Genomic DNA, 26,356 nt, shown 5'->3' on the forward strand with positions numbered 1-26,356 from the left:
TACTTACTATTCCAGCACCAGAATGATTTCTGAAGTCGTCTCATATACTTCGTGCAAGTCTACCACGTGAGAGTTGCTTTTTGCTATCTCAAGGATTGCGATCTCATTAATAATATCCATGCGGCAATCCTGTCCCTTCCTTCGCTTTCGTAAGAATTTGGCAGCGTATTCCTTTCCAGAGGCATTTTCCATGCACTTCTTAACAACAGCAAACTTTCCCCTGTGAGCAAAAGAAATCAACATCATTAGCTGGTGTCTTTAGGTAAAGAATCATGTTCAACATGGTCTTTACCCGAGAGTTGGACAAAGACTTTCAGAATAAGAACTACTAGGCCATTACTCTTCAATTGGCTTATGATTTCTAAACACTCAGCTGCTACAACCTATATTAACAATATGCAACTGGGTGGTTAAGGCTGCAGACGTATAAATCATCCTCAATGTGTACTGTGGGAAATAGTCAATGTGGTATTGCTGCAAGTTTTACAATTTTCAACTATTACCAAAAGAGTCTAAAATCTCATCTGTTTGTTCTAGCTTGCTCTAACTTGGGACTGTTGGTAGTATAAATAACTGAACACCATCCCAATGTGCCAGCTTTCAAGATCACAGTGGTAAACAATGAATTCTCAAGTGAAAGCACATGACATTGTCTCTGACACTACAATGCCAAAGATTTAAATCATGATTGCAGAACTATTGTGTGTCTACGCCATATAATCATGACAGCACGCATCCCCTGTGTTGAAGGTAGGGTAAATAAGACTCAAAACAAAAATAGAATTACCTGGAAAAACTCAGCAGGTCTGGCAGCATCGGCAGAGAAGAGTTAACGTTTCGAGTCCTCATGACCCTTCGACCGAACTTCGGTCGAAGGGTCATGAGGACTCGAAACATCAACTCTTTTCTTCTCTGCCGATGCTGCCAGACCTGCTGAGTTTTTCCAGGTAATTCTGCTTTTGTTTTGGATTTCCAGCATTCGCAGTTTTTTTATTTTTAAATAAGACTCAATCTGGCTGCAACAGAAGACCATCAAAATTTAGCTCAAGATGAAATCAAAACAGAGGCAAAAGATATATACAACCACTGGGAAGGATAAAGAATTGCTCCTCTCCTTGATTTTAAATACAGTTCATGATTTCTTGCTCCAAATTCTGGATGCATGCATCCAACCCAAATCTGTGGTTGTGCCTTTAGACCAAAACCTCAGGAATGGAGAGCAGAGAAGCAGATTTGTTTTCATTTCATTAAGAGCTCAGAATTCACTGAACAGTTTTAGAAGCATCTTTTCACGTTTACTTTAATGGCTATTTTAACAACCTGGAAACTTCCAACAGCCTTGCATATGAGACCCCAATTTTGGACATAACCAAAAAGTTTGAGACTTTTGTGATTTTTCAATACCACTAGTTTCTGAGTTTCTATGCTTTTAGATAAAAAAAATACAAACACTTTAAAGGATGTACACAGAATGTTAATTGTGCAATTCACCTCAGCAATAATGTTGCAATGGTTGCAGCAGTTTCTCAAAATTAAAGTACTTCCACCTCAAGTACTTTGCCTTTGTCCTGTTTTTCAAATCTCTAAGTATTGCATGTGAGCTTCAGTGGAATGCAAGAAATTCCCTCGAGTCCCCACATCTTTTCCCTTGAATCATTTAAAATTTTTTTCTTAAAGTCAATAGAATGTGGTGGCACCTTTCCAAATATCTTGGACCTTGCGGCATGGAAAGAGAGGGAGTCACAAAACATTCCGATACTTTATGCTGCTCTGAAGACAGAGGAGATTATGTTACATACAGTTCAGACATTAGATTTAATATTTGCTGGTTCCCCACCGCACCCCCCCCCCCCCACCTTCTCCCAGTTTTTCTCCCGATCCCCTCCAACCATCCATTGTGTTTCAACCTGGTGGGAGATGGGAGGGAGGTTTTTTTGACTCCAGGTTTACAATTTTGGAAACATTTTGGTAGCCAAAAGATCACAACTGGCTAGCAGAAGGTCACTGGGCTTTACTGAATGCTGAAGAGTGTCTTTCTCGACCGAGATGTGGCATGATCTTTTCTATTCTAACTGACAATGCGCTGCTACATTGTCTGACAGGTGCAATTATGGCAATGTTAACCACAGCTCTTAAGTATAGCCAGGAGTTCAACCTTTCTTGTAGCTAGTCTTCAATCCAACGGTTCAATATGAGTCAGTCAAATGTGGCTAGCTGATCAGTCAAGACAGCACGCAAGGCTTTTACCAGATAGTATTCACTTCCTCCAATTACTGATCCAATTAAAGGCCAACCAAAACAAATATCTAGCACTCAATAACAACTTAAAAATGAGAAGTGGCAGCACTGACCACGGTGGCAAGAGTGCTAAACTAATAAATATTTTACTGAAGATTATGGTGGCTAAACCGATGTCTTTGGCAATTAAATATTTTGACTCAATTAAAATGTTATAGTCACTTGCTGCTCAGTATATACCAAACTGCTTAATCCTTATGCTCATGGGTTTAATTATTTAGCTTAGTTTCACATTTTAACTCTTTTGGTGTTATACAGTGGTTACAACCTAAAAGAGATATATTTGGATTTCATGATAAGTTTTATCAGGGCTAAAGAGCTTAGCTTGAATCAGGTACATATTGATCTTTAAAGTTGCTGCATTTTAGGCAGCATAAAAGATCAGACTAAACCTGCAACAGGATGTGGGGATCCAGTGTTGCTGCTGCTGACAGCAGAGCTTGTTTGAATTTCATACATTTCAGTTCCTTTGTTTTAAATGTGTGGGTTTTGACACCAATGGTGTGTCCAGCATAGACAGTGACTGTTGTTAACAGGACGAACGGAAACAACTGAAGAGGTATATTGAATGGAACTGAATGGAATATGCTTGAAAACAATGAAGGAAGAGAGAAGAGAGTCAAAAATATGGGCAGCAATAATAAAAAAGTGAAAGTCAGGATTACAAAAGTGCACCTGAATAGAAACAAGGGAGACCCAGATAAAATCCAAACTATGCAGAGCAATCATAAACAAAAACAGAATTACCTGGAAAAACTCAGCAGGTCTGGCAGCATCGGCGGAGAAGAGCAAAGTTGACGTTTCGAGTTCTCATGACCCTTCAACAGAACTAAGTAAAAATAGGTCCTATATTTCCTTAGTTCTGATGAAGAGTCATATGGACTTGAAACATTAACTGTATTCCTCTCCGCAGATGCTGCCAGACCTGCTGAGTTTTTCCAGGTATTTTTATTTTTGTAACATTATTAATAATACTTATTCAGGTGCAGATTAGCAGACAGCTAAATTAGAGAGATTTAACTGGTTAATGAGCACTTTATATCACTCAGCAGTACTGCACAGTTTGCAGTCAAGGAAAATGAATGTAATGAAAGCACTAACATTCTTCTTATAGCACATTGTGTTCAGGTGAGGAGCTTGAACACAAACTTAATCAGCTACTGGTGAGCAAGCCTCAGCAATGTGGTGTGCATTGTGAGGTCAGAAGTACACACTACAGGTTACTATCTCCTCAATCATGTTGCTCATTTAGGTAATTTGATTCCACTAAGTTCAAAATGCTTGGTTTCAGATAAGATATAAAAATCATTAAAGAATACAGAGTCTTTACTCCACCAAACAATTTATCCACTTCTTAAACAGGTCACAATGATAATTATTCAAACACAATCATTGAGTGCACATGGACTGAATCTCTGAATGACACATAGGTACAGGGTTTTTTTTTAAAGGGTTGCTTGAATAATTGCAAGAATATATTACAATCAACTGTAGCAGATACATGAACCTGGCTTAGCTACTCATATGTAGGAGCAGCTTGTGGAAATGCCCACTATGTAAAAATATGGCTAAATTTCCAGATGCAGTTAAGAAAACACCCAGAATACATCCAGTTTTACAACTTTGCCTACAGGATAACCTTCCTAAAATGTAAACTTTGGTCTTTAAAAACTGTGCTCCCTGAATTATATTTTGGATCTACAATCACGTTAAAACAGCTGATTGCATTACAAATGGATAGGGTCAACTCATTATAATTCCTTACTTTACCAGAAAGACTTATTAAAATAATGTAATTGAGTGTTGGTTGATGTGCTAAGCACTTATAGCTAAATCTAAGCTAAACAACACTATCTGGTCACTTTGCTTGAGCTAAACTCTGGAGTTTAGGTTCAGGATGATTTGATCCTAACACCAGACCCACAAGACATCATTTCAAGTTACTAGTTATAAACAGTCTACTCTTTTGCTCACTAGTGAATGTATTTGGGTAAAGAAGGTTTCTCCAAAACAGAATTGAGAGAGCCCATTTCTTCAAAGTTAAAATATCAAAATATTGGGATGCAATTTTTAAAAATGAGGAGCAAGTTAGATGAGACCCTTTCTGGAGCAATCTGTTTCGATTTCTAGTTTACATCAACTGATTTGTCAAAATATTACATGAGGAATTGGCATTCATCTAATTCTCACACCAATTCGTAAGAAAATTCCTTAGGGAAGTTCTTACGCTTCACACTTGGAAACGCTTCTAAACGCTATCCATAACTTTCCTGACCTTCTAATTGGATTTCTTTGCAAGAAGCAGAAAGAAACACCACTTAGTAAGCTTAATACTATTAAAGATTTTTCACACAGTATTTATAGAAACCAGGTAACATTAGCAGTGCTCCAATCATGGAGTACCAACTACACACTATATCAAATTTAAATTTTACATAGTCCACTTAAAATATATCACTATATTACATTCATTTAACTGCAGGCACTGTATTCCACATGTTTGTCTCCACACAGGACTAGCATTGAGTTGCCATTGCACTGCAAACTAATCAAGTGAATAAATAGTCACACTGGACAATGTACATTTGAATGTTTCATTCAAACTACTCTTTGCTTCATTTGAATTAAGCTAAGATGAACAAACGCTGCTTAATCATTCTTGAGAATTCTGTTAAAATCACATTTCTGAACCTTCAGAAGCCCAGGAGCAACCAGCAAATTATTAACAGACCTTGAGGTCGTTATGTATACACGAGCTGTTTATTCTACAATCACTTTGTAGTGCAAGGCTGATAAAGTGACCGAGAGCTGTTGCATGCAAGCTGCCTTGGATGTCTTTGCATTTCTAATAACAGGTTCTCTGGACAAAGAAAGGACTGGAACCTGAATCATTGAGTTGATTCTATCTAGATGGTTACAAACCGCACTAATTGAGCTAAAATTGCCTAAAGGAAGGGCCTGTGGCCAACTTGGATTTTATTTTTAAGCTTTTTGCTCAAAACCTATTGAAAACTCACTTATTGTCAAGTCAGTGGCTGACCATGAAAAGTTGAGAGAAAATGAATGGAAATTGGACAGCTATTGCTATTATTCTTTGTACCTGGAGATGCAACTAACATTTCAAATGGGAAATGCCTGCCACATGGGAAAAACAGAGACATTTTATCTTTTCGTGGTGTTAACTTCAGGAGTCATTAATAAGTTGATGATGTGGAGGAGGAGTTGGCATGTGTCACATCTGTTGGTGCTTCTTCACTAGGACTATCAGTTTTCATTAGAATATGGGTGTCAAGTTCCTTGTAAATTAAACATGTGCTGAATCCAACAACTTCCATTTACGTAGGACCGTTAACCATAGACAAAACATCCCCAGGTGCCTCACGGAGGTTCAAAGAAAAGATGAACTAAAGGGAGGGGGGTATTAGGAGGGTTGATGAAGGTCTGAATTTTCACAATGACAGGGAGGATCTCTGGCTCAGCAAAAATGTTACAGACCCTCTAGAAGTCCCACCCCTGAACCCAACATCTACCATATTGTAGGGGGTGGTTGCTAGCGGTGAATGAGGGCAGGTTGTATTTTGCACCTCTGTGGTTCACTGAGGCAATTGCATATGTAAAAGTGCATCCTTCAGCCAGATACATTTTTTGTTAGTGGGATGTCCAAAGCACGACTTGTGCATTTTTGGACCTATCAAATAGTCTGAAGTTAGTGGAGTTCTTTGGAGAGGTGGAGTACCCTTTTGGATAGGATCCCGGGGCACCTTTGGGATTGTTAAAATTAGACATGACTGCATAAAAAGTGAACAAACTCATTGGGACTGTCAAGGGAGCTGTCCAGGCATGTAACTTTTTTTGACCTTCAAATATTTGAAAAATAAACAGTCCACTGTGTTTAAAAAAAAGATGAGTGCTTGCTATTTCACTCTGTTTGGTGCCGTAAGCCTGAGGATTATTATTAGAGGATTAGTGTTGCATGACTGATTTCACAATCTATCATTATCACAGTGTGGTTTCTGTCAGTTCACCGTTTGATTGACAGCTCCTAGTACTTATAAACTATTTGAAGTGGGACTATGAATACAAATGTTCATTGTTAAAAGGCAATGAGAGTGTTTTTTTTTAAAAAAAACCAGCAAATTTACCATTAGGCACATGGAATTTTATTTTATTTTCTCTCAGCATAGGTCCTGAGGTCTGTGCATGGCAGATTCTGGGTGAGTTGGTATGGAGGGTGTAAGGGCAAAGGGTGGTGAGTGGTAGGTGGGGGCATGAGTTGACATACATTGGCACTAAGTTGGCAAAAGGCCAGTGGGGTGGGGGGGTGGTTGAGGCACATAGGTTGGCATGGATAATAATGCCAGATCACCGAAGCCAACCTTTCACCCATCCTAAGATAAAAGCAAAATACTGCGGATGCTGGAAATCCAAAACAAAAACAATAATATCTGGAAAAACTCAGCAGGTCTGACAGCATCTGTGGAGAGGAACACAGTTAACGTTTCAAGTCCGAATGACTCTTCATCAGAATCAAGAAAAATAGAAATGAGGTGGAATATAAGCTGGTTGAGGGGGGTGGGACAGGTCGAGCTGGATAGAGGGCCAGTGATAGGTAGAGGCAAAGAAGAGATTGCCAAAGATGACATAGACAAAAGGACAAAGGGGTGTTGACAGTGGTGATATTAGCTGAGGAATGTGCCAATGATGACATTAAGGGTAGAAAGCAGGACAAACAAGATAGCCCTAGTGGGGGTGGGGTGGAGGGAAGGGATCGAAATAGGCTAAAAGGGAGAGATAAAAGAATGAATGGAAATACATTTAAAAATAATGGAAATAGGTGGGGAAAGGAAAATGTATTTCTTTGAAGAATCATACATACTCGAAACGTTAACTGTGTTTCTCTCTGCAGATGCTGTCAGCCCTGCTGAGTTCTTCCAGATATTTTTGTTTTTGTTTCATCCATCCTACCTCTGAACTGTTTCTTGGGTCAGTAAGTACAACTCCTGTTAACACCTGCCTCCCACACCCCCAGGATGAAAACTGGAACTTACAGGGCAGATTTTCAGGGGTTAAATCTGTGGAGCTGGGAATTCTCCTGACTCTTTACTTGCACCACGGGAGTGAAAATTCAGATCCAAAATGTTTGTTTAAAATGGTCATTTTATAAGGAGAGTCTTACAGGGAGAGAGGGAGGCAGAGAGACACAGGAGGTCAGGGAGGCAATTCCACAGTGTGACATGCTTCAGGATCATTGGCCAATGGTGGGACAAGGAAGTGGGATGCACAAAAGGCCAATATCAAGGAATGAAGATTTTGGGGGAAGCCAGGGAATGGGAATGTGGTTAAGGGAGAAGGAGGTGGATCTTGTTGATGGGATGAGCTTTGAGATGGCATTCAGGGAGATGAGAAAGTAACCAGAGGTACCGGTTCAGGGAAAGGGCAGCAGGAGGCTGAAAGAAGGGCTGGCATGTTGAGAAGGGAGAGCAACAAAGGCAACTGAATAGGTGGTCTCCAAATTAGTGACAAAGATACTAATAAGCTCTTAATACTTTGATTTAATCCAGCCAAATCTAGAGATGGATGGCTAAATGAATAGAAATTAGTGAGATTTACTTCAGAGACTTCCTGTTAACATCCTGAAAATTAAGGGATGAGCAATTAACCCCAATGGACACACCCTTCAAATTGATACTCTAACCAGATATGTGATTTGGCAGTATTCGAGATTTGTAAACAGAGGAAGATATAATGATGCATAATAAGGGGAAAATGAGACGATGGTGCCAGCCTTTCTCTATACCAGATTTTAAATTTTGCAGTAAGAAAAATATTCTAAAACAATTATATTTCAATTCTAGCAGTGGAGCAGATGTCAGATTGCATGAGCAGGTTATGTATGGGCATGATCTGCCACCTCACGAACATGGCTCGAGCACCCATCTAAGGAGCAGTGGTAGACACTGGAATAATGCACTATCTTTAGTTCAAATTTCCAAAAGTATGATCTGTGCTGCTCTTACATAAAATGAATCAAAGCATGCTAATAAATAAGGGCAATTTGACCTCGAAGACTGTAAGGGGGAGAAATACAGGGAGCTGCCTTATGCCGCATGAAATGTGCAGTGCGCTCGCAAAGTGTGCACAAAGATGTTGGCCCCTGTCCCGATCAAAATTGAGCCTCGGGCCTCATCTGCACAAAAGTGGCGAGCTGCAGATGCCAAATGGGTATTCCAATGTAGCTCGCTGGGCAGGGCCACAGGAAGTTTGACTGGTTCAGATGCCAAGCCAGCCTGCAAGTTAAATCCTGGAGGGACTGGTATGGGAAGGAAAATCAAAAGGGTTAGGCCCAGACAAGAGCCTTCCTGCTCCACAAAAATGGAAGTGTAAAAGACCATTCTTATCCTTTGGTTGGCAGCTTCAGCTGTCCCTTTAAAGACCACCAATTGCCTAGAATAACTGGACTGAACATATGGGTCACAAGCTGTACCCAGTCGATGACCAATTTCGATTGGAGCCCTACCAGCGATGTTCGGACTCTTAAGTTTGCATATGCTGGGCATCTAACATCCAATTTAGCAACCAACATACTTCCAGGGAAAATTAGGCCCAGTGAGATCACATCCTTCCAACCTCAATTTTTTTTATTAAAATAGCCAAGAGACAGGATTGAATTTCTCCCCCAAAACCGTCAACTCTATCCCAAGTTTATACTAAGGAGTCCTTGACAGCACCAGCTTCTGCCTGGCATCCCCTTTTTTGCACCGTAATGGCATTTCTAGTTAAAATCCACGTCTGTCAGCTCAAACCCCCATCATATCCCAAATGGTTATTGTGGCAGTATTACATGTGAGGCACTGACAAATCAATAAAGCTTTTGCACATAGCAGAATTCATATGGATTTCCTGGCGTCAAGCCAAAATACTTATTTTTTCACCTTTTGGCAGTAGAATTCCACTGTTGACCAATCCCAATGATGACACATTGTTTGTTGCAATTGCCACCTATAACCTGCACTCCCTTTCTACCGATAAATACAGGCTTGGGCAGGTCATTAGCTGTCACTGTTTGTTGCACACACAACGCACTGTTTTATGAGAAATACAAAATATAAAAGCAAATGCCACATGAAAGGACAAGCTTTACATGCCTGGAACACAAAGAGGAATTCAGCTAAGTCGTTCACATTTCTTTAATGTCAGTTATCATAAAGGAAGAAAGTTCTGCTGAGGAAAATTTTGAAAGGGTGGTCTTAAACAATCAAGGAAGTTCTCAATTCAGCTCACCCTGGGGACTGCACTACTTGCTACAGGGTGCATGTGATGTTTCCTTAACTTATACATACTTTACTCAAAAACAAACCAACCTGCCATGCCCTCGATAACGTAAACTATGCACACAATCTGGACCATGTTCTAGAATAGAATGCCACCCGTATGATAAAGAGGAACCCATCAGGGGCTGTGCAGAGTAAAATGTCAAATCTCTCCCTCTCCACGTCAGAGAAGGGAAGTAAACACTGTTTACAATGTAATGAAACAAGTGGTTTTCATGGCTGACCAACTTATTTGATATTTTGACACAAAACATGTTTTGGGTGCTCCCTCCCAAAAATGTTATATCTTTATTGGCAACTCCAGCGAGATCCAACAGAAAGAGGATGAACCATAGCATGACTCTGGCTTCACACTATAAAAGACTAATTTATGTCGTGCATGACAGTTAATAGCGCTTTATAGACCCCACAAGATGGTATATGAAGGAAACAGGGAAAATTAATTTGTAGTAAACACGTGCTGGAATTACTTAAAACAATTTGCATAATTGCCTTGCTAAAACTACTTCCAAGAGGCATTTAGATTCATTCCCAGTTAACTCCCTTTAACAGAACTTCAGGCTTTGCTGCTGTTGTTAATGTTTGACATTGTTGAGGTTTACAAAGCTCAGTTAGAGTGCACAAGGTGAATGATGTCTGTTCACGTGGCATTCACCTGTTTAAAACACAGCAAGGTGGGGGGAAAAGCTGCTTGCTGTACAAAATGAAAATGTGCCCTGAAGATCTAAAGGAGAATGAATATGATCCGTAAAGTATTCGGCTCAGATCTCAATGGGTGGGAAGGTCCATGTTAGGCCTTCCAAGTTCAATATCATCTCTCAGTAGAACACATCTTGATGCACTGAACCTTCTGAAATATGCTGTGTTGCTTACTGCTCTCTTACTAACATACAAATCATCTACATGACACACTCGTTGGTATAATTCACTTTTTTCCGTGGATTTCAAACACAGAAATAAGGAGTCTACCGCTATGTTATATAACCAGTGTTGCGGAGGGCTGAGTGTTCCAATGAATAGTCGTATTTCTAGCCACTGTGAAGTGACTGTGTGAGTCAATAGTCTCTTAATAGATGTTTCATGCATTTTTACATTTTTCTATCAGAGCCATAGGCAAATGAAAATAAAGAGCAGAAAAATATCAACTAGCCCATCATATCTGTCATATAATAAAACAAGGGATATGACTAAACCCAATTTAGCCTTTTATAAAGGCGGGGGGGGGGGGGAGCGGTGATAATCAGGTGTCAGTTCTATTGTTACCAAAGAGACAGGCTAGGATTTTTCAGTCTAACATTGCCTGGGGAATAGATAGAGTGGACAGGATAAAATTGTTTCCCTTGGTGGAGAATTCTAGAAGCAGGGGACATAGATTCAAGATAAGTGGCAGAAGGTGTTGGCGGGGGGGGACATGAGGAAGAACTTCTTTACACAGAGGGTAGTGGGTGTCTGGAATTCGCTGCCCAAGTTGGTGGTAGAGGCAGAAACTCTAAACTCTTAAAAAGTACCTGGTTCTGCACCTTAAGTGCTGTAAGCTGCAGGGCTAAGGGCCGGGTGCAGGAAGGTGGGATTAGAGAGGGCACCTGGGTGTCCTCGGGCTGACATGGGCGAGATGGGCCAAATGGCCTCCTTCTGTGCTGTAACTTTTCTATGGTTCTATGGGTAACTATTCAGGTAAGTCCAACAGAACTGTCTGAAGTCTCTGATGCTGCATCACAGAGGATCCAAGGAGCAGGGGAAATCGCCCATCAGAAGTTCAAGCTGCCCAGACAATTCCCATGGAGGCCAGTGCACTGGAACTTCGGAGGGGTCTTAGGTCACGTATCCAATCTCCGACAATCTGGAGACTGGAAGATCTGGGCCAATCTGTTTTTGTGATGTTGATTGACAGGATACTGTGAATAACTCCCCCCTTCTCTTCTTCAAAATAGTGACATGGGATCTTTTATATCCATCTGAGGGGGCAGTCAAGGCCGCAATTTAACCTCCTACCCAAAAGCCAGCACATCCAGCAGTGCAGCACTCCCTTAGCTCTGTATTGGAGCATCAGCCTTGAATTGTTTTGCTCAAGTCCTGAGGGAATTAAGCCCATTACCTCCTGACTCAGAGGCAAGAGGTGCTACCAGCTGAGCCTCAGGTAACATGAAAAAGGATGATATATTTACAAGTTCCAGGTGGTAGACCAAAGAGACTTTTTTTAAAACAAAAATGTAATATGTGGTCTTTCAGTTTGACAGAAAAAGATCAGATTACTGAGTAACAGAACGTTCTATTTTACTGGATAGCAATATTCCTGTAGGTGGCACATACTCTACTTTCTACTTTGGAGCCACTTAAGAAACGTTCCATTCTCCACCCCACCCAATTACACTAATATATCCTACATGTACTTTGGGATACCACTTAAATCTAATCTATTGCAAAATACATTCTGGTAATTACATGACAAAACACCATTCCGTTTTTACACCAAACCCTAAAAGTGCTGAAAGTCATCAGCAGGTCTAGCAGCATCTGTGGAGAGAGAAACAGAGTTAACATTTTGAGTCAAATGTGACTTTTCTTCAAAACCGTAGTCTGTTTCTCTCTCCACACTTTGTTTCTCTCCCGACAGCTGCTGCCAGACCCTGCTGAGCACCTACAGTATTTTCTGTTTTTATTTCAGACTTCCAGCATCCACAGTACCTTGCTTCTATTTTTGTGTAGTGATATGATCATTGGCCAATCAATGAAATCTAAATTTGATTTAAATGGCTACAACTGTCAAGAGTTACAAGTCAGCGTTAAACCAATCTGAAGAGTGAGATACAAATGTTACCCTGAATTCTCTAGAGCCCATCATAAGAGTACACTGTTCAAGGAAACACTGGAACCCTCTTACTAACAGTGACAAAGCCTGAGCTCACACCCAGAAATTTAAGAGTAAGGTTCCGCACAGAATTTGTTTCCCTCTAAACCAGTGGCACAAGTCCCATCATTGAGAGAAATTTTAAAATAGGAATTTACCTTCAACAGATTACTGGCCGGTTCATGATTAAAACATTCTTTCCACTGTTGTAACAATCAAAGGTTAATTTTGTGCTATGTAAAATGATAACAGATAATGGAAAATTAAGTTCAGAATTCAAATGGCACTTAGAAAGCTGCTTGATCTTTGACCTCATCATTTGATGAGCTAACATATCATGAATGGAGGAACAGGAGTAGGCCATTCAGTCCATCAAGCTAGTTCTGCCACTCTATTAGATTGTGGCTGATCTGGTACCTCAACTCCATCTACCTACCTTTCCTCGGAATAAAATCATACATTCTGTGACAATTCTACTCTAGCTATTTCTATAGCCTAGATGCAATGAACTATGGTCCTAGGTTAATGCATGATTCTGCAGTTTGTAAACTAAATTTTTTAAAATGCGGTGATCCACAGTATACTGCTTTAATGTGCTCAGAAATGATTAGTCATGTGGCATCATCTCCTTCATTTGGACTCTGATTTGCATCATGCTTCCAAATTGACAAAAAAAAAGGGGTGGAATTCAGCAGGTTAGCTTGCAGAGAATTGGCAATTGATTTTTCCCCGCATCAATTACCATTGACTCATATTTCCAAGATTTTTAATTTCAAACCAAGTAGAACTGACTGTGAAACAAGGAAACAACTCATCAAAGAGAGTATGAACTATCATTCAGTGAATTTCAGTGGAAAGAGGATTGGATGCATGGGATGCAGATTTGCTCCAATCCCATTTTGCATTGATGCAGGCCAATTTTACCTCCTTAAAATACATAAAAAGTTTTAGGTTTTTTTGGGATTAAAGTATAGACCAAGAGCCAGGTTTTCCTATGCTTGAGTGCACTATGCATATTCAATCACCTGAGCACAAAACAAAGAGGAAAATCAGCCACAAAAAATTGCCTGTTAATCATTAGCCACTCAGGGCATAAATGATAGTGAGCAAGATTTCTCATCCTTCTTTGACTTTGTCCTTACAAACTTGTGAAATTGCTCTCTTTCCCCATGCAGTGCTTTATTGAAGAGGGACCTGAGCCTCCAGTGCATCTGTTTAATAAATTAAGCATAACATAATCAGCCTTCATTGCAGTAGCAGGGCCATTAAAGCATTACTATATTTAAATTAATGACACATAGACGGATGGTCAGAGATGGTGAGAATGGAAATGCTGAGGTGGAGTGAAAAGAGGCCTCAAGGGACATACAGAAAAACTGACAAGTGATATTTCTATAAACATCACCATCAACACTGTCAGCATGGTAAAATCAATTTCATGGCAACACTGAGGAGGTTGAAAGAGAGCAATTTTTTAAGCACTCTTGTGTGGAGTTGGCTGATTTCAATGAGGATATCAAACTCACCTTACCCTCCCTGGGCAATGGAAAGAGGACAAAGGGAGAAAAAATGACTTCCTGATCCTGTCTACAATTTTAGTGATCCCTACTGAAAAGTGCATGTATGAACATCAGATGAGAACAAAGAAGGGCTGGAATGTTATGCCCTTGATCAGACAGCTGATACACATTGTCTTAGCTTATACATGAAGACTTGATGAGATACTGAAGGGCTGCACTGTGGAACAATGACAAGACGCAGGACATTCAGGAGAATAAACTTGAGAATAAACGAATGCTGTATTTCTAGAGTCAGTGAGTCTTCATTTTTGAAGCACTTCAAAGAACACTGCTCAATCTTTACAAAGGCTATATTGGGCAATGACAGGACTTACATCATATGTGCAATTTACTGTTACATGAGCATCCAGTGGCAGATAGGAGTGTTGATAAGATCACTTTATTACTTTTGAGTTAGTGCCATTTGATGCTAACATCAACCTCTGGACCATCTACATGCAGAACTGGTTGTCTTCCTGATGATGATGTGCCTGGACTTTGTTTTGGTGATTCTTCACGTGTTTGTACAAAGGTGGAAGAACAATTAAATGGAGCTGTATAATATACACATCTCCTAATACAGTAGACCCATAGGAAAGGGTAATTAGGCATTTCCATTGCTGAAAATGAGAAAGTATATTCATTCATAGTCCATAGTAGTTTAAGAGAAAATCTTTGCAGGCACCAAACACACAATGTGCTCAAATGGGGCCAAATCCCCAATCCTACACTCACAAACAGGGATTGGAGTATTTTTGTCACATTTTCTGATGAGAAAGGAACGCCTCAGGACCCCCTACTCCAACCAGAATTGTTGGGATTATTAGTGCTCAATCTAATTTCCCAATCTGAAGGTGACAACGAGAAAGAAGGTTTCAGATTTCTTTTTGCCATATCCATCAATCCTAAATGCATCAGGGAGAATGAGGTGCGGCACCCAAATTGGCACAGGGAATGTGTATGGCTTGTGCTCGACATGATATCATCCCATTTCCATCAACATTCATTCAGAAACAAACAAGTACGTAAGATGACATGATTGTACAAGTTCTCTTCTGACAAATACATTTGAATAACAGATTTGCATTAACTTTTGAAAACTGCTCAATCAAGCTCCATGAAAAATGATGTAATATTTCCATTTTATCTAACATGTTTACTCTGTCAACAAATGTTGTAATGATGTCACATAGAGCACAGCAATTTGTTTTTAATCAATCCAAACATTATTTGTAACTGGGCTTCTGTGGTTGAAGTTTAAAGTCCTTTCACTTAACCCTGCTTTCATAATTAAATTAGCAAAACCTGAAAACAGAAAGATGCTGCCAGACCTGCTGAGTTTTTCCAGCACTTTGTTTTATTTCAGATTTCCAGAATCTGTAGTATTTACTTTTATTTTACTGCTTTTCTTGATGCCTCATGTCATTTATATTGAAGACAAGGTCAAGTTACAGGATTTACATTGCAATATATGTAACAGCTATTGGAATAGAGAGGACGATGCAGTTGAGAATCAGGAACCCTTGACACTTGATTAAACTGAGGTCAGAACGAAACATAAGACATGTTTGCGCCGACACACCAATCCCATATGGCACAGGTCACATGGAAGCCTATGACCTCCTGGTCCTGTTTTCCACATTTACTTTTATTCTGGTGTGAGACTTATTGGAGGTCAGAGACATGCAATTGAGTGGGAAAAGGAAATAAAAAATCTCGGTGTTTAAGAGGACACACAATGCGGGATCCATCAAAATATGCATCTCTAACATCACCAGAACTTCCAAGTCTTGCACTCTGCCAACAGCGGAGTGGCATATACATTAATTGTGGGAATACCACCAGGCTGCCATTAATAGCACTGCCATGTCAAAATAATTATGGTGAGCTTATTCATCCCAAGAGGAAAAAGGGTGCATCATTTGTAAGTGCATCACATTTTGCACAGCAAAGCCTCAAGAGGAAGCTCATATAAACATGTATAAAGTTACTTAATATATCCACATTTCATTGCTCAATATTTGAACATGCATTTGGTAAAAACTGGTTACCCAACGAATAAATAATTATTAATGCTTTGTGATTGTCAGTGTGAATAAAAAAATTGGAGAAAACAGCCTGGCTTTAGATTTTTCAGTGTTAAAAGTAGGACAATTTTGAGCTTTAAGAGACACGATCCATGTTCACACAAACACACGCCAACCATAAAATATTGCAGTACAGAGCCAAGTTAAAATACAATCACCATGAGTTGATATAACATGGGGCCAGTTACTTAGGGAGTGGTGCTCTCTGTATCAATTAATGTCAATTCTATGATAATACAAATTAAATGGCAATATCAGTACCACCAATCACACCTTCATATTTAGAAGGTTAGGATCATAGAAATTATAGCACAAAAGAGGCTATTTGGCCATCGTGCCTGTGCTAGCTTTTGGAAAGACCTATTTAATTAGACCCATTCTCCTGCCTTTTTCATTTGGTTCAGCAAAGGTTAGGAATTAATTTTGTCCTTGGAATCAATAAAAGAACCATTTTACTGATACGCATTGTAAAGGTTTCCACTAAATATAAGAAACAACGGCATCATAGGATGGTCTTTGAACAGAGGTTACAAAGTTGACTGTTCTAGGTTGTTACAGGAGCTTAATCCATTGGAATATATCCCAGTGCGGTGACAATATGACTTGCGCTTTCAGACTGGCACAAGCTATTTTATTGAGGCTGCTAAATTAAGTACTATTCCAAATTACACATTACAAGAAGATGATTGCTCTTAAATTACTGCAAGCTCTCTGACACAATTGATCTGTGGTGGTTTCTTGGAACTAATATGCAAGATAAGTATTAGATATAAAGCTGGATAGGGAACACACAAGGTCCAGTTCATTTTGTACTTGCTGAAGGAAGGTCAGAAGGTTAATGAGGGAAACTGGTCAGTGGTACTTAATGTAACTTTAGCTGCTTTTATATTGTCCTTTGGCTGCTGGCTCTGATAGCCTGGGCCTCCAGCAGCAGGTGGCCAAGAATACCCACTTTTTTAAACCGCTTGGGTCTTAGTGCCTGCTAGCATCCTGATTGTGCCTAGTAAAATCACTTCACTGGTGATGTTACTAGACACACTGACTAATGATGTTGCGCCAATCATCTATGTGCCCCAGTTCCATATATGGCTTATGCACTGTGATGCCACTAGTTGACGATGTCATGACACAATTATGTTGAACAGGCACAGTGATCAATTTGTCATGGTCATGCTGCACATGTGCTTCTCCTTTGCCGCTGGCACACAGGGGCACTAACAATGCATTTGAAGGGAAGATTCAGAACAGCTGCATTCTTCTGTCCTTTTCCCTTTGATGTAGTTTTAGCATAAAAGATCCTTTTGAGAATAGCAGGCAGGAAGTTTGACAATCACTTGAATTTGGCCTGATCCAACCAATTAAGGGAATTGAATTATACTAAATAAGATAGTCAACATTCAATAATTCTGGAATATTAAACTCTTTTGACAGAATTTCAATTCTCATTTAAAATGGTGCTCCTATTTTCACCATTGTGTTTTCCACAGGAATTCTCCTGATCTTTGACTGTAGCTTTGATGGGAAATCATTGGAAACTCTTTGTCACAAACAAAGAGGGTTTAATTCTGTTGGAGGCTAGTGCCATTTGTGGCTTGTACACCACTTAACGTTGTTAATATCATCAACTGGCCCTTAGAAATTAGAACTGGGATAAAACAATGGGATTGCTGTCCCAAGTAGTCGTAAATAAGACAAAATTGAAATATTTCAATGCCATCCTTGCTTTGGCCATAATTGTCAATTAATTAACCATGGCATTATCATCGGCACAGGCTGCAAACAATTTACTTTGAGTGCAGTGTTGTATTAATTATTAAGACACCAAGAATGATAAATCTAAAAACCTAATCCTTTTCTTCAGGTCATGTACTCTCCTCAAGGAAACCATAGCATCACATGGGTGTGTGTGACTTAATTCTGCACAGGCATTTCCTCAACTACTCTTCAAATCTCCACAGCAAACCAGGAAAGCAAACAAGCACTGACAATCGGGTTTCTTCGAGACATTCTCAATGCAGGTGGCTGGGAGAAGGACAAAGAGCAGGGACAGTAATGTTTTAAAGACTCAAATGTGCAGATTAAACTATAAGCAGCCTGTTCTAGGCTAATTTCCCTCAACAGGAAACTGGTTAAGTGACTGACTCAATCATGTGTGCAAGACACAGCAATTGCAGTTTTGCAATGAGAATGAGCTATGCATTGCTAAAGCATTTTGTATTTCATTATCATCCTGAAACATGCCAGGGGCTGACCTCACACTGCCAGAGTGAATGATCAAATGACGGTGCATTTGTCACAAAAGAGTATGAGGGGAGGAACCTTTTTACAACCCAAATGACCTGAATCTTAAATATTAAAGGGAAAAGCCTAATGTGAAGGCTTGGAAAAGTCTATAAAGGTTTGATCACATGAAGTGCATAATGATGACACTCAATGCACAGTATCTTTATTAATCACATGCAAATTCCACTGGAATTAAATACAGCAATAGAAATATATGTGCAACATACAACTTGCTAGCTTCCCAACAGCTCAATAGACAACTTGCACCGCCTGAGATATGATTGAATCCTGAAGTTTAATTTTACTTTCATTGTCTCTGATAGGCTAACTAGCCAGGTTAGCAGTGGAGCTCTCTAATTGGTCCCAATGACACCCAACAGGGGAAGTGAAAGGTGCTCGGGGTTCCAGTTCCTAATCATTAATCAATTATGTGTGAGTGAATATCAAGTGATTTGTGATGTACCCCATGCTTGAACAACCTGCAATCATTCATTCTCTAATGTGGCCTGGGAAGAATGATTACTTTGGAAGCAATGTTGAGAGCTGATAGCTCCTTGGAATTGCATTCCAGTTTGAGTTATCATCTCAGGAGTGAAGGCAGACTGCTTCTCACCGCCAGTTACATTAGTTCCATGGCACTAGCTGCCCCAGGAAGCAAGCATATCCGCAAAATCAGCTGAACAACAATGCTCTTCAAGTCCCTACATTTCTCAAACCACTTCTCTGTGGTGTTTTGTTAATACCCCTAAAAGTTTGGGCTGCATAGTTCTGAAGAATGTATTTGACAGAAGATTGCAATTTTCTTGCCTAATGTAAATATTCAGAACCTGACCCAATGCCCACATCAGCTACAGCCCCAGTGAAGAGTACACTCAATTCGAAACATCAACATGCTACAATGAATGAGATCTCCCAGGGTACAGACATAGATCTCCCCGGATTCTGTTTGTGCAACAAGGAAGTGTTGAATGATCTGCCTGCTAGTGTTGAGCAGAGTTTTCTTTTCCCACAGAACGCAGCTGATAATTTGTATCTGGCCTGTGCATTGGCCTGGTATCAGCATATCAATTCCTCCCTTCACAGATCCCAGACTGTGGTTAATAGATTCTAGTCTGAACTCACATGATAAACTGAACACCATTTATATAAGAAACTTTAATCTAACTAATAGTGAATCTGCATTCTTGGCACAGAAATAATTTAAATATATATTGACCATCTCTTTGACCAACTCTCCCCAATTCCATCTCAATTGAAATTTTGAAATAAATCCTGCATTTTTACGATCATTGTCTGTTCATTGAGCCGTAAAACAGCCAGCAGATTTCCTGTTGAATTTGACGTCCTTGTACCTGCAAGGCCCAATTCTAGCGTGGGAGCTCGTAGGTGTATTGGAAAATAGCCGTTACCTCCTCAGTCCATTCCATTGCCCCGTTTGGTGGGCTTGCTGCTATTTTCCAATGTTTTCCCCAGCTCTGACTGGCAATTGCAGAGGAACCAGAAATGAACTTTGGGTGGGGGCAGGGAGAACAAGTGTTGTGAATGGGTTTTTCTCGCAAGGTCATTGTGCATGAGTGAGCAATGCAGTGCATGTGCAAAACAAAAACAAAATCAGCTGGAAAAACTCAGCAGGTCTGGCAGCATCTGCGGAGAGGAACACAGTTAACGTTTCGAGTCCGAATGACTCTTCAACAGAACAAAGTAAAAATAGAAGAATGTGCATCTCAGTGCATGTGCACAATGTTTTTCCCCCCAAATATCTTTTCAAACCTTAAGTCGTTCCTCAGCCAAGTCAGAGGAAAATTTGAGTCAGGAATGTATGTGGCCAGTTGTTTAAAAAAAGACAGTCTGAGCAGACAGCTTCTGCATTTGTTGATGCATGGGGTTCACTAATGACTCCACGCACCTTTTTGTCCTGTCCCTTTCCAGCATACACTTCAGCAAGTGAGATCCTTTGGATCATGAGCAATTCCTGGTTTAACTGTACTGCATCATTCAGCATTCCAAAAAGGTGGCAGAATCCACAACCAATCCCACATCCTTTTGCAATACCAAACACAGCACTAGACTTCAATGCAAATTAATCTTTACAACATGGAGAGACAATAGAGGTTCCACAAGGGCAGAACATTCAGAATCCATTTAGTGTGCAGCAGCAGTAAACTTCAAAACCGATGCTAATTTGCAATGATAGGATAAATAGGAGTCTTTCAAATTTTGTTCTCCTTCTGCAAACTTTCAGGAGCAATAGATCTGTCTCTTGTTAGGCCCTAAGCAGAACTAGCTAAAGTGTGAAAATGAGTACAATTAAAACTGTATTGATTGAATAAAAAGGACTATGCACGTGCAATATAATCCAATCCAGTTCATATCTTCTTGAAAGCGTTACTTATTTCCTAGACTGAGGAATTGTTAAAAACATGAATGTCAAATTTTTTGGATAATTAATCAACTAAAAGCAGAAAATCTAATTTCCTGCTGTAGAGAGCTAATAAAAATACATGTTAGAGCAAGTATTCATCAACTACTGGAGGGGTGATAATATTACAACTTTGTACTTAACTTTTTAAGCTACTTGTTTTAATCTCTATGAAGATGGAATCAAGGGCTACAATTCCACTTTAATTAGATTAATTAGATTTACATCTTCATCCACAGGGATCTGCCTTTGCACTCAGCGGCAGGAAGATACAGGAGCTGTTCTGGCATAATGCCCAGGTCGGACCAGGAAATCTGTGGCTGATCTTAAGCTGACAGCTGGCAGTGTCACCACAGATTCCAGTCTGGGGATTGCTCCAACAGAGACAACTTGTACACAGGATAATACAAATCATGGGATGGGAAGGAATCCTGTAGCTATATAATGTAACATTACTCAAGCCCTGCTACCATGAAGAGGCTCCAGAAATATAACTGGCTTTCTTTCTTCAGCAACAGCATTCTTCTGCAGATTATTCATCTTCACCAGACATTTTGTCTGAATTTTGGAAATAACTGGTGCTTTCTGCTCGCGAGCTCAGGCTAAAAGGCATCAAAGCTCGAGTTAGTTTAGAAGCACACTGGTCACAGTTTTGTTGAACGATTTGAGTAATAAGAAGGTATAAGAAGTAAATGTTCTGAAAGATTTTTTCTCAGATTTATTCAGAGCGCTAATGAAAACCAGTAAAAATACATGCAGAGGACAATGATTATAGTTTTGATTTGCACTTTGGATATAGACGATGTCTACTGCAGTCTCAGTCCGATTTACCACTAAGTCAGTCTGATCACGAATAAAATAGATCACCAGTGAATAACTAAACTGGAGAGATATGACCAGAAACTGATTTTTTAAAAAGTTTTCACATACAATTGGCGGGGGGGGGGGGGTGGTTTCTTTCAGCCTTTTAACACAAACACGCATTCTTTTAAAGGATGTGTCATCTTGCAAAAGTGAATAATACTGTCAGCATTTTTGAAACTTTCCAAAAATATTATTACTGTAGAAGATACTGATGCCTCTGAAACCACCATGCTGGATAACCCCAGCTGTGCAATTCTTATTCTGCAAGAGTCCTTTGTAAAATAATACAATCTCCTTTAAAAAGGCAGAATCCATGCCTTTGTTACCCCTATTACATTGTAGCTAAGGAAGTTACTATTGTTGTACTTATGCTTAAGTTAGTTCTAAATTGTATTCTAAATTAGTGAATCCTATTAGCTTTCATTTATAAGACATTAACACTTTTGACTGGCATGTGCCACCAAGCCATCACTTGTATTGCATAATGGTTGCTGGAACTGTTCTTTTAAACTGGAAAATTATTTCCACCAGATTAATTACAAAGAAGCCTGGGATGGGTCCAGGGTACTTATAAAAGCTTCTGCTTCCATTACTCAGCTAAACTAACTGGGAATCATTCGAAGAAAACATGCCAGTTTGGATAATTTAGTGGCAGCGAGGATGGGAATGTTCTCAGTTGTCATCGCCTTTCGCTAACTACCAGCTCACTAACATGCACTGTTTAGACTCGGAGGTGAAGAACAGTCATGTGATTGAGGTACTGGGTAGCTGTTTCAACATCGCACATGGAGCCATGTCCCAACAAGACTCAGAACCTTCAGGGAATGTGGAGAGAAAACATTGATTGGGTGGGGGGGAGGGGGTGTGTGTGTGTGCACTAGTGGTGGGGTGTAGCAGGGAGGAGGAGACAAGTTCCACTAGAGAGTGCGTATGTTCAGTTGGAGGCAGCACCAATCCTATTTTGATAGGTTCAAATACAAACCCATCCCAAGTTTCAGATAGATAAGTGGAAAACTGACACCTGATCCTCAGAACAGGGCTACACAATAACCTATTATCATTTATCTTATCCGCTTTACGCAATTCACAATCAAATCCTGGTGTGAATTAACACAGAACTGGATAAGCTGTATAAACATAATAACAGAGCCAAAATCATTGCTCTCTCATTCATTATTAACTTGTGAGGCTCAGCAACTAGGGAAGCAAAATCTATATTCCATCATCCCAGTCACACTGGTTCTTGACAGTTAGCGACAAGTCGCTGTTCTTAATCTATATATAACCCCTCCTTATCGATAACTATAAGTTAGAAAACTTTCACGGAGGCAATGAATGGATTGATTGATTGTACACATTGGTTAATGTTGCTTTGTTCATTTACAGGGCCTAGGGAGGGAGGAATTCTAAACATCAGCAATACCGGCAAGAGACACCATTGGAAACAATGAGGTTCTGTGATGTTACACAATTTCTTCAGGAAAGGCTACCAATTGTTATAATAACTATAAAATAAAGCCATGTGTGGATTCACATCAAATTTGGGATCCACAAGTGCCTAATTCAGGTTTGGACATCATCCTTTGCTTGTTTTTCAGGATTACTTCTGAAAGTCAATCGATCAATCAAGGCACTTGAAGGCACAGTTTGGCCTCAACTGGATGTGGACACTGCAGATAACTTAATCTGAGCTGAGTGAATTCATAAATATCCCACTGAGAACTTCAATCAATTTGAACTCAGGAATCTCTTTGGCATTTACCACCCTTGGGGTTACAGCAAAGAGACTGTATCGTGGGCAAAATTAGTGCAATTAGAAGTGCAGAGAACAGCACCTGAGCAAATATCTGCAGGAATCAAGAATTCTGTCTTAATTCATAAGGTTCATTCCCTGAAAATGTCAATAGAAAGAAAATGTAGTGCATTTAAAACTTACTCGAGAGAGTCAAATAACCATCCTGCAAAAGAGCTCCCAAATTAATATAACTAATGAAAAGATTATATTTACAAACAGTGCCAGCTTTAAATTGTCACTGGTTTGAGTATCCATCTGAATGTATGCCCTTAGTTACTTAAAGAAATCTGACTGGTCAGTGCAAAGGATGCTTGTAAAGGACATAAAGGTTACATTAATATTCGTCATATTTCTCACCCTTACAGGGACCTGAAGTCTAATGATACCAGAAGTTGTTATTTAAAAAGTTACCCAAAAATAATGAATTAATGAATGATCCATCCTGGCATAAACTGACCAGAGTCTCTATTTTTCCAACAGTGAACTAGAATACCAATCAAGCAATGTTCAAACTATCATTAAGTGTACCTGTAGCGCTTTACCTTTTTTAAATGTGTTCATTCCCTACGGCTGTGCAAAACGCTAAACAGCAATTAAGACATTGAACTAGTGATTATGTATACTAGCACTGCATAAAGGTAAAAACAAAAACAAACCCGTGCAGCCTCTCCAGATTCTGCATAATGCGGTGCCTTTAATTAACCCTTTGAACACCAAAAATTAAAAATAACTCTAATTTGCATTAGTCACAACTTTAATTGAGAAATTTTATACAGATACCCCTCGTTAAACATTAAATGACATTGATCCACCAACCTCTGATACAATCTTTCTGCACGCGCACTCCTCCCCCTGCAAATCATATCAATGCATTATTTTATCCCTGATGTTGTTTACTGATAACCCCAGCGGTTTATTTCCAGCGATCGATGAGGAATTTACTTCAAATGGACAGACTGGAATAAACGTAAATGCATCGCAGTTTCCGCTGAACGGATCCCTTTAAGCATACACTTACCTTCCTAACTCCTTTCCCAAGAGAGCGTAATTACTGTTGAAAGAGTCGGTCCGTATTCGGGACAAAATCTTGGCCACCATCCCTTTGCGATTCATCATTGCAGCTTCGGGCATTCACACTCGTCGCGGGCACTCAAAATACAAAAGCACAAAGAAACTCAGAGCAAACCAGAACTCTCAAGAGAGTCGAGCTTGCACACAGTGATATGTCTGGGAAATACGGTGGGAAGCTGAGTTTTTCGCAGTGTGGTAGATTCCAGCAGATTTTAAACGTGTGCACTAAGTGGAGCTGACAATTCTCTCTCTCTCTGTCTGTCTTTGGCTTCAGAGTTCCGCTGCAATGAACCAGGCGAAGGGTAAGTTGCAAGGGATTGAGGAGCCTCAGATCCCGGTGTTAACGGGGCACTGAAAGACTGGGGACTGAGATCTCATTCAGCTTAGTGCGCTCACGATCTCTAACAACACACAAGTCGTGGCCAGACACCAAAACACTCCGAGGAGCTGGGGTCCAAACGACATCATGCCCGGGAGAGCCAATCACAGTCAACAAGGAAGCAACTGAACTGGGCAAACCGAGCGACACCACAGTTCCTGAGGCTCGATTTCAAACTGCACCAAACTGCAAGCTCCACTTATGCACACATTCGGCATTTAAAAGTTCTATCAGTGAAATAGGGGTTGCCACCTTCTTATTGTCAAACCCCAAACCAGTGAGGGAGCAGAAGAGCGGGATCAAGGCTTGAGGGACTTCCTGACGTTCGCTTTCCTTCAGCCAGAAATTAATTGAAAACCTTGGGGAACAGAGTTATACATTGGCTGATTTTTTTCCCGTTTGCGTGTCTTGAGCCTGAACCCAGGCTGAAATCCGGATGGTAAGGCTGGAAGTGTCAGCAGAGGAATCCTGGATGAGATTTCACAGGATGCAGCTAATTAAAAGGCCACCTCAGGAAGTTTGCCCTATTTAAGGGTGGTAGAAAAGCTCGAAAGCCTAGAGGGTCAATGTCAGGCCCTCCAGTACTGAGAGGCAGACAGACCCACCATCAGAGGGGGAAGCTGCTGAAGTAAGTAGGCTGTGTCTCCAATCGCCATCATTGACAACAAATATGGGGAAATAAGGACCAAAAGGGTTAGTGGTTTCGATCAGGAGGTGGAAAGCCCCCCATTGGGCAACAGGGACAGCTGTGGGTGCCATTGAATGGAGCCCCTGGTTCCGATGGTTACCCAGACTGAGGCTGTGACCTTTTCATGGAGGTGCCCTGGCTTGATGGGGGCTTATTAGGCAACCTGCGATGCCTGAGCTGGTAACCAAGCCGCCCGCATCAGCCTGCTGCCACCCTGAGAATCCCGTGGAGGCAGCAACATGTTGTGGAACTGGTCTGACAGAATTTCCTTCCAGTTTTCAGATCCCCTCCTATTCCCCCCACCACCCCCCCTCCCCCACCCCCACCACCACCCCACCACCCCACCCTGCCGTGGTAACTGAATGTTATGAGGGCCAATTTAACTTAACCTGCTGAGTGGGAAAGGGTTGAGTCCAGATCAACCACCCACATCCCATAACCCAGAAGTACCAGACAATGACCATCTCCAACGAGAGACAATCTAACCATCACCCCATTCTGTTCAATGGCATTCCCATTGCTGAGTCTCCCACTATCAACATTTTGGCGGTTACGGTTGAACAGAAACTGAACTGGACTAACCATATAGGTACTGTGGCTACAAGAGCAGATCAGAGGCTAGGAATCCTGAGGTGAGTAACTCACCTTCTGACTCCCCAAAGCCCATCCATCATCTACAAGGCACAGGTCAGGAGTGTGATGGGTACTCTCCATTTGCCTGGGTGAGTGCAGCT

At 40.4% G+C, this 26,356-nt stretch overlaps 1 protein-coding gene across 1 annotated transcript in view; it reads right to left on the reverse strand.

The window, feature by feature from the left end:
• Positions 1-25,027, reverse strand: part of stk17al (serine/threonine kinase 17a like) — a 52,555-nt gene extending 27,528 nt beyond the window's left edge. The window contains exons 1-2 of the mRNA XM_041173572.1: positions 24,503-25,027; positions 8-220 (exon numbers count right to left, since the gene is read on the reverse strand). Of these exons, the coding sequence (XP_041029506.1) occupies positions 8-220; positions 24,503-24,615 (326 nt within the window). The 5' untranslated portion in view covers positions 24,616-25,027. The remainder of the gene's footprint in view (positions 1-7; positions 221-24,502) is intronic.
• Positions 25,028-26,356: the final 1,329 nt, after the last annotated feature.

Source organism: Carcharodon carcharias, chromosome 23 (genome assembly GCF_017639515.1).
Source record: "Carcharodon carcharias isolate sCarCar2 chromosome 23, sCarCar2.pri, whole genome shotgun sequence".
NCBI lineage: Eukaryota > Metazoa > Chordata > Chondrichthyes > Lamniformes > Lamnidae > Carcharodon > Carcharodon carcharias.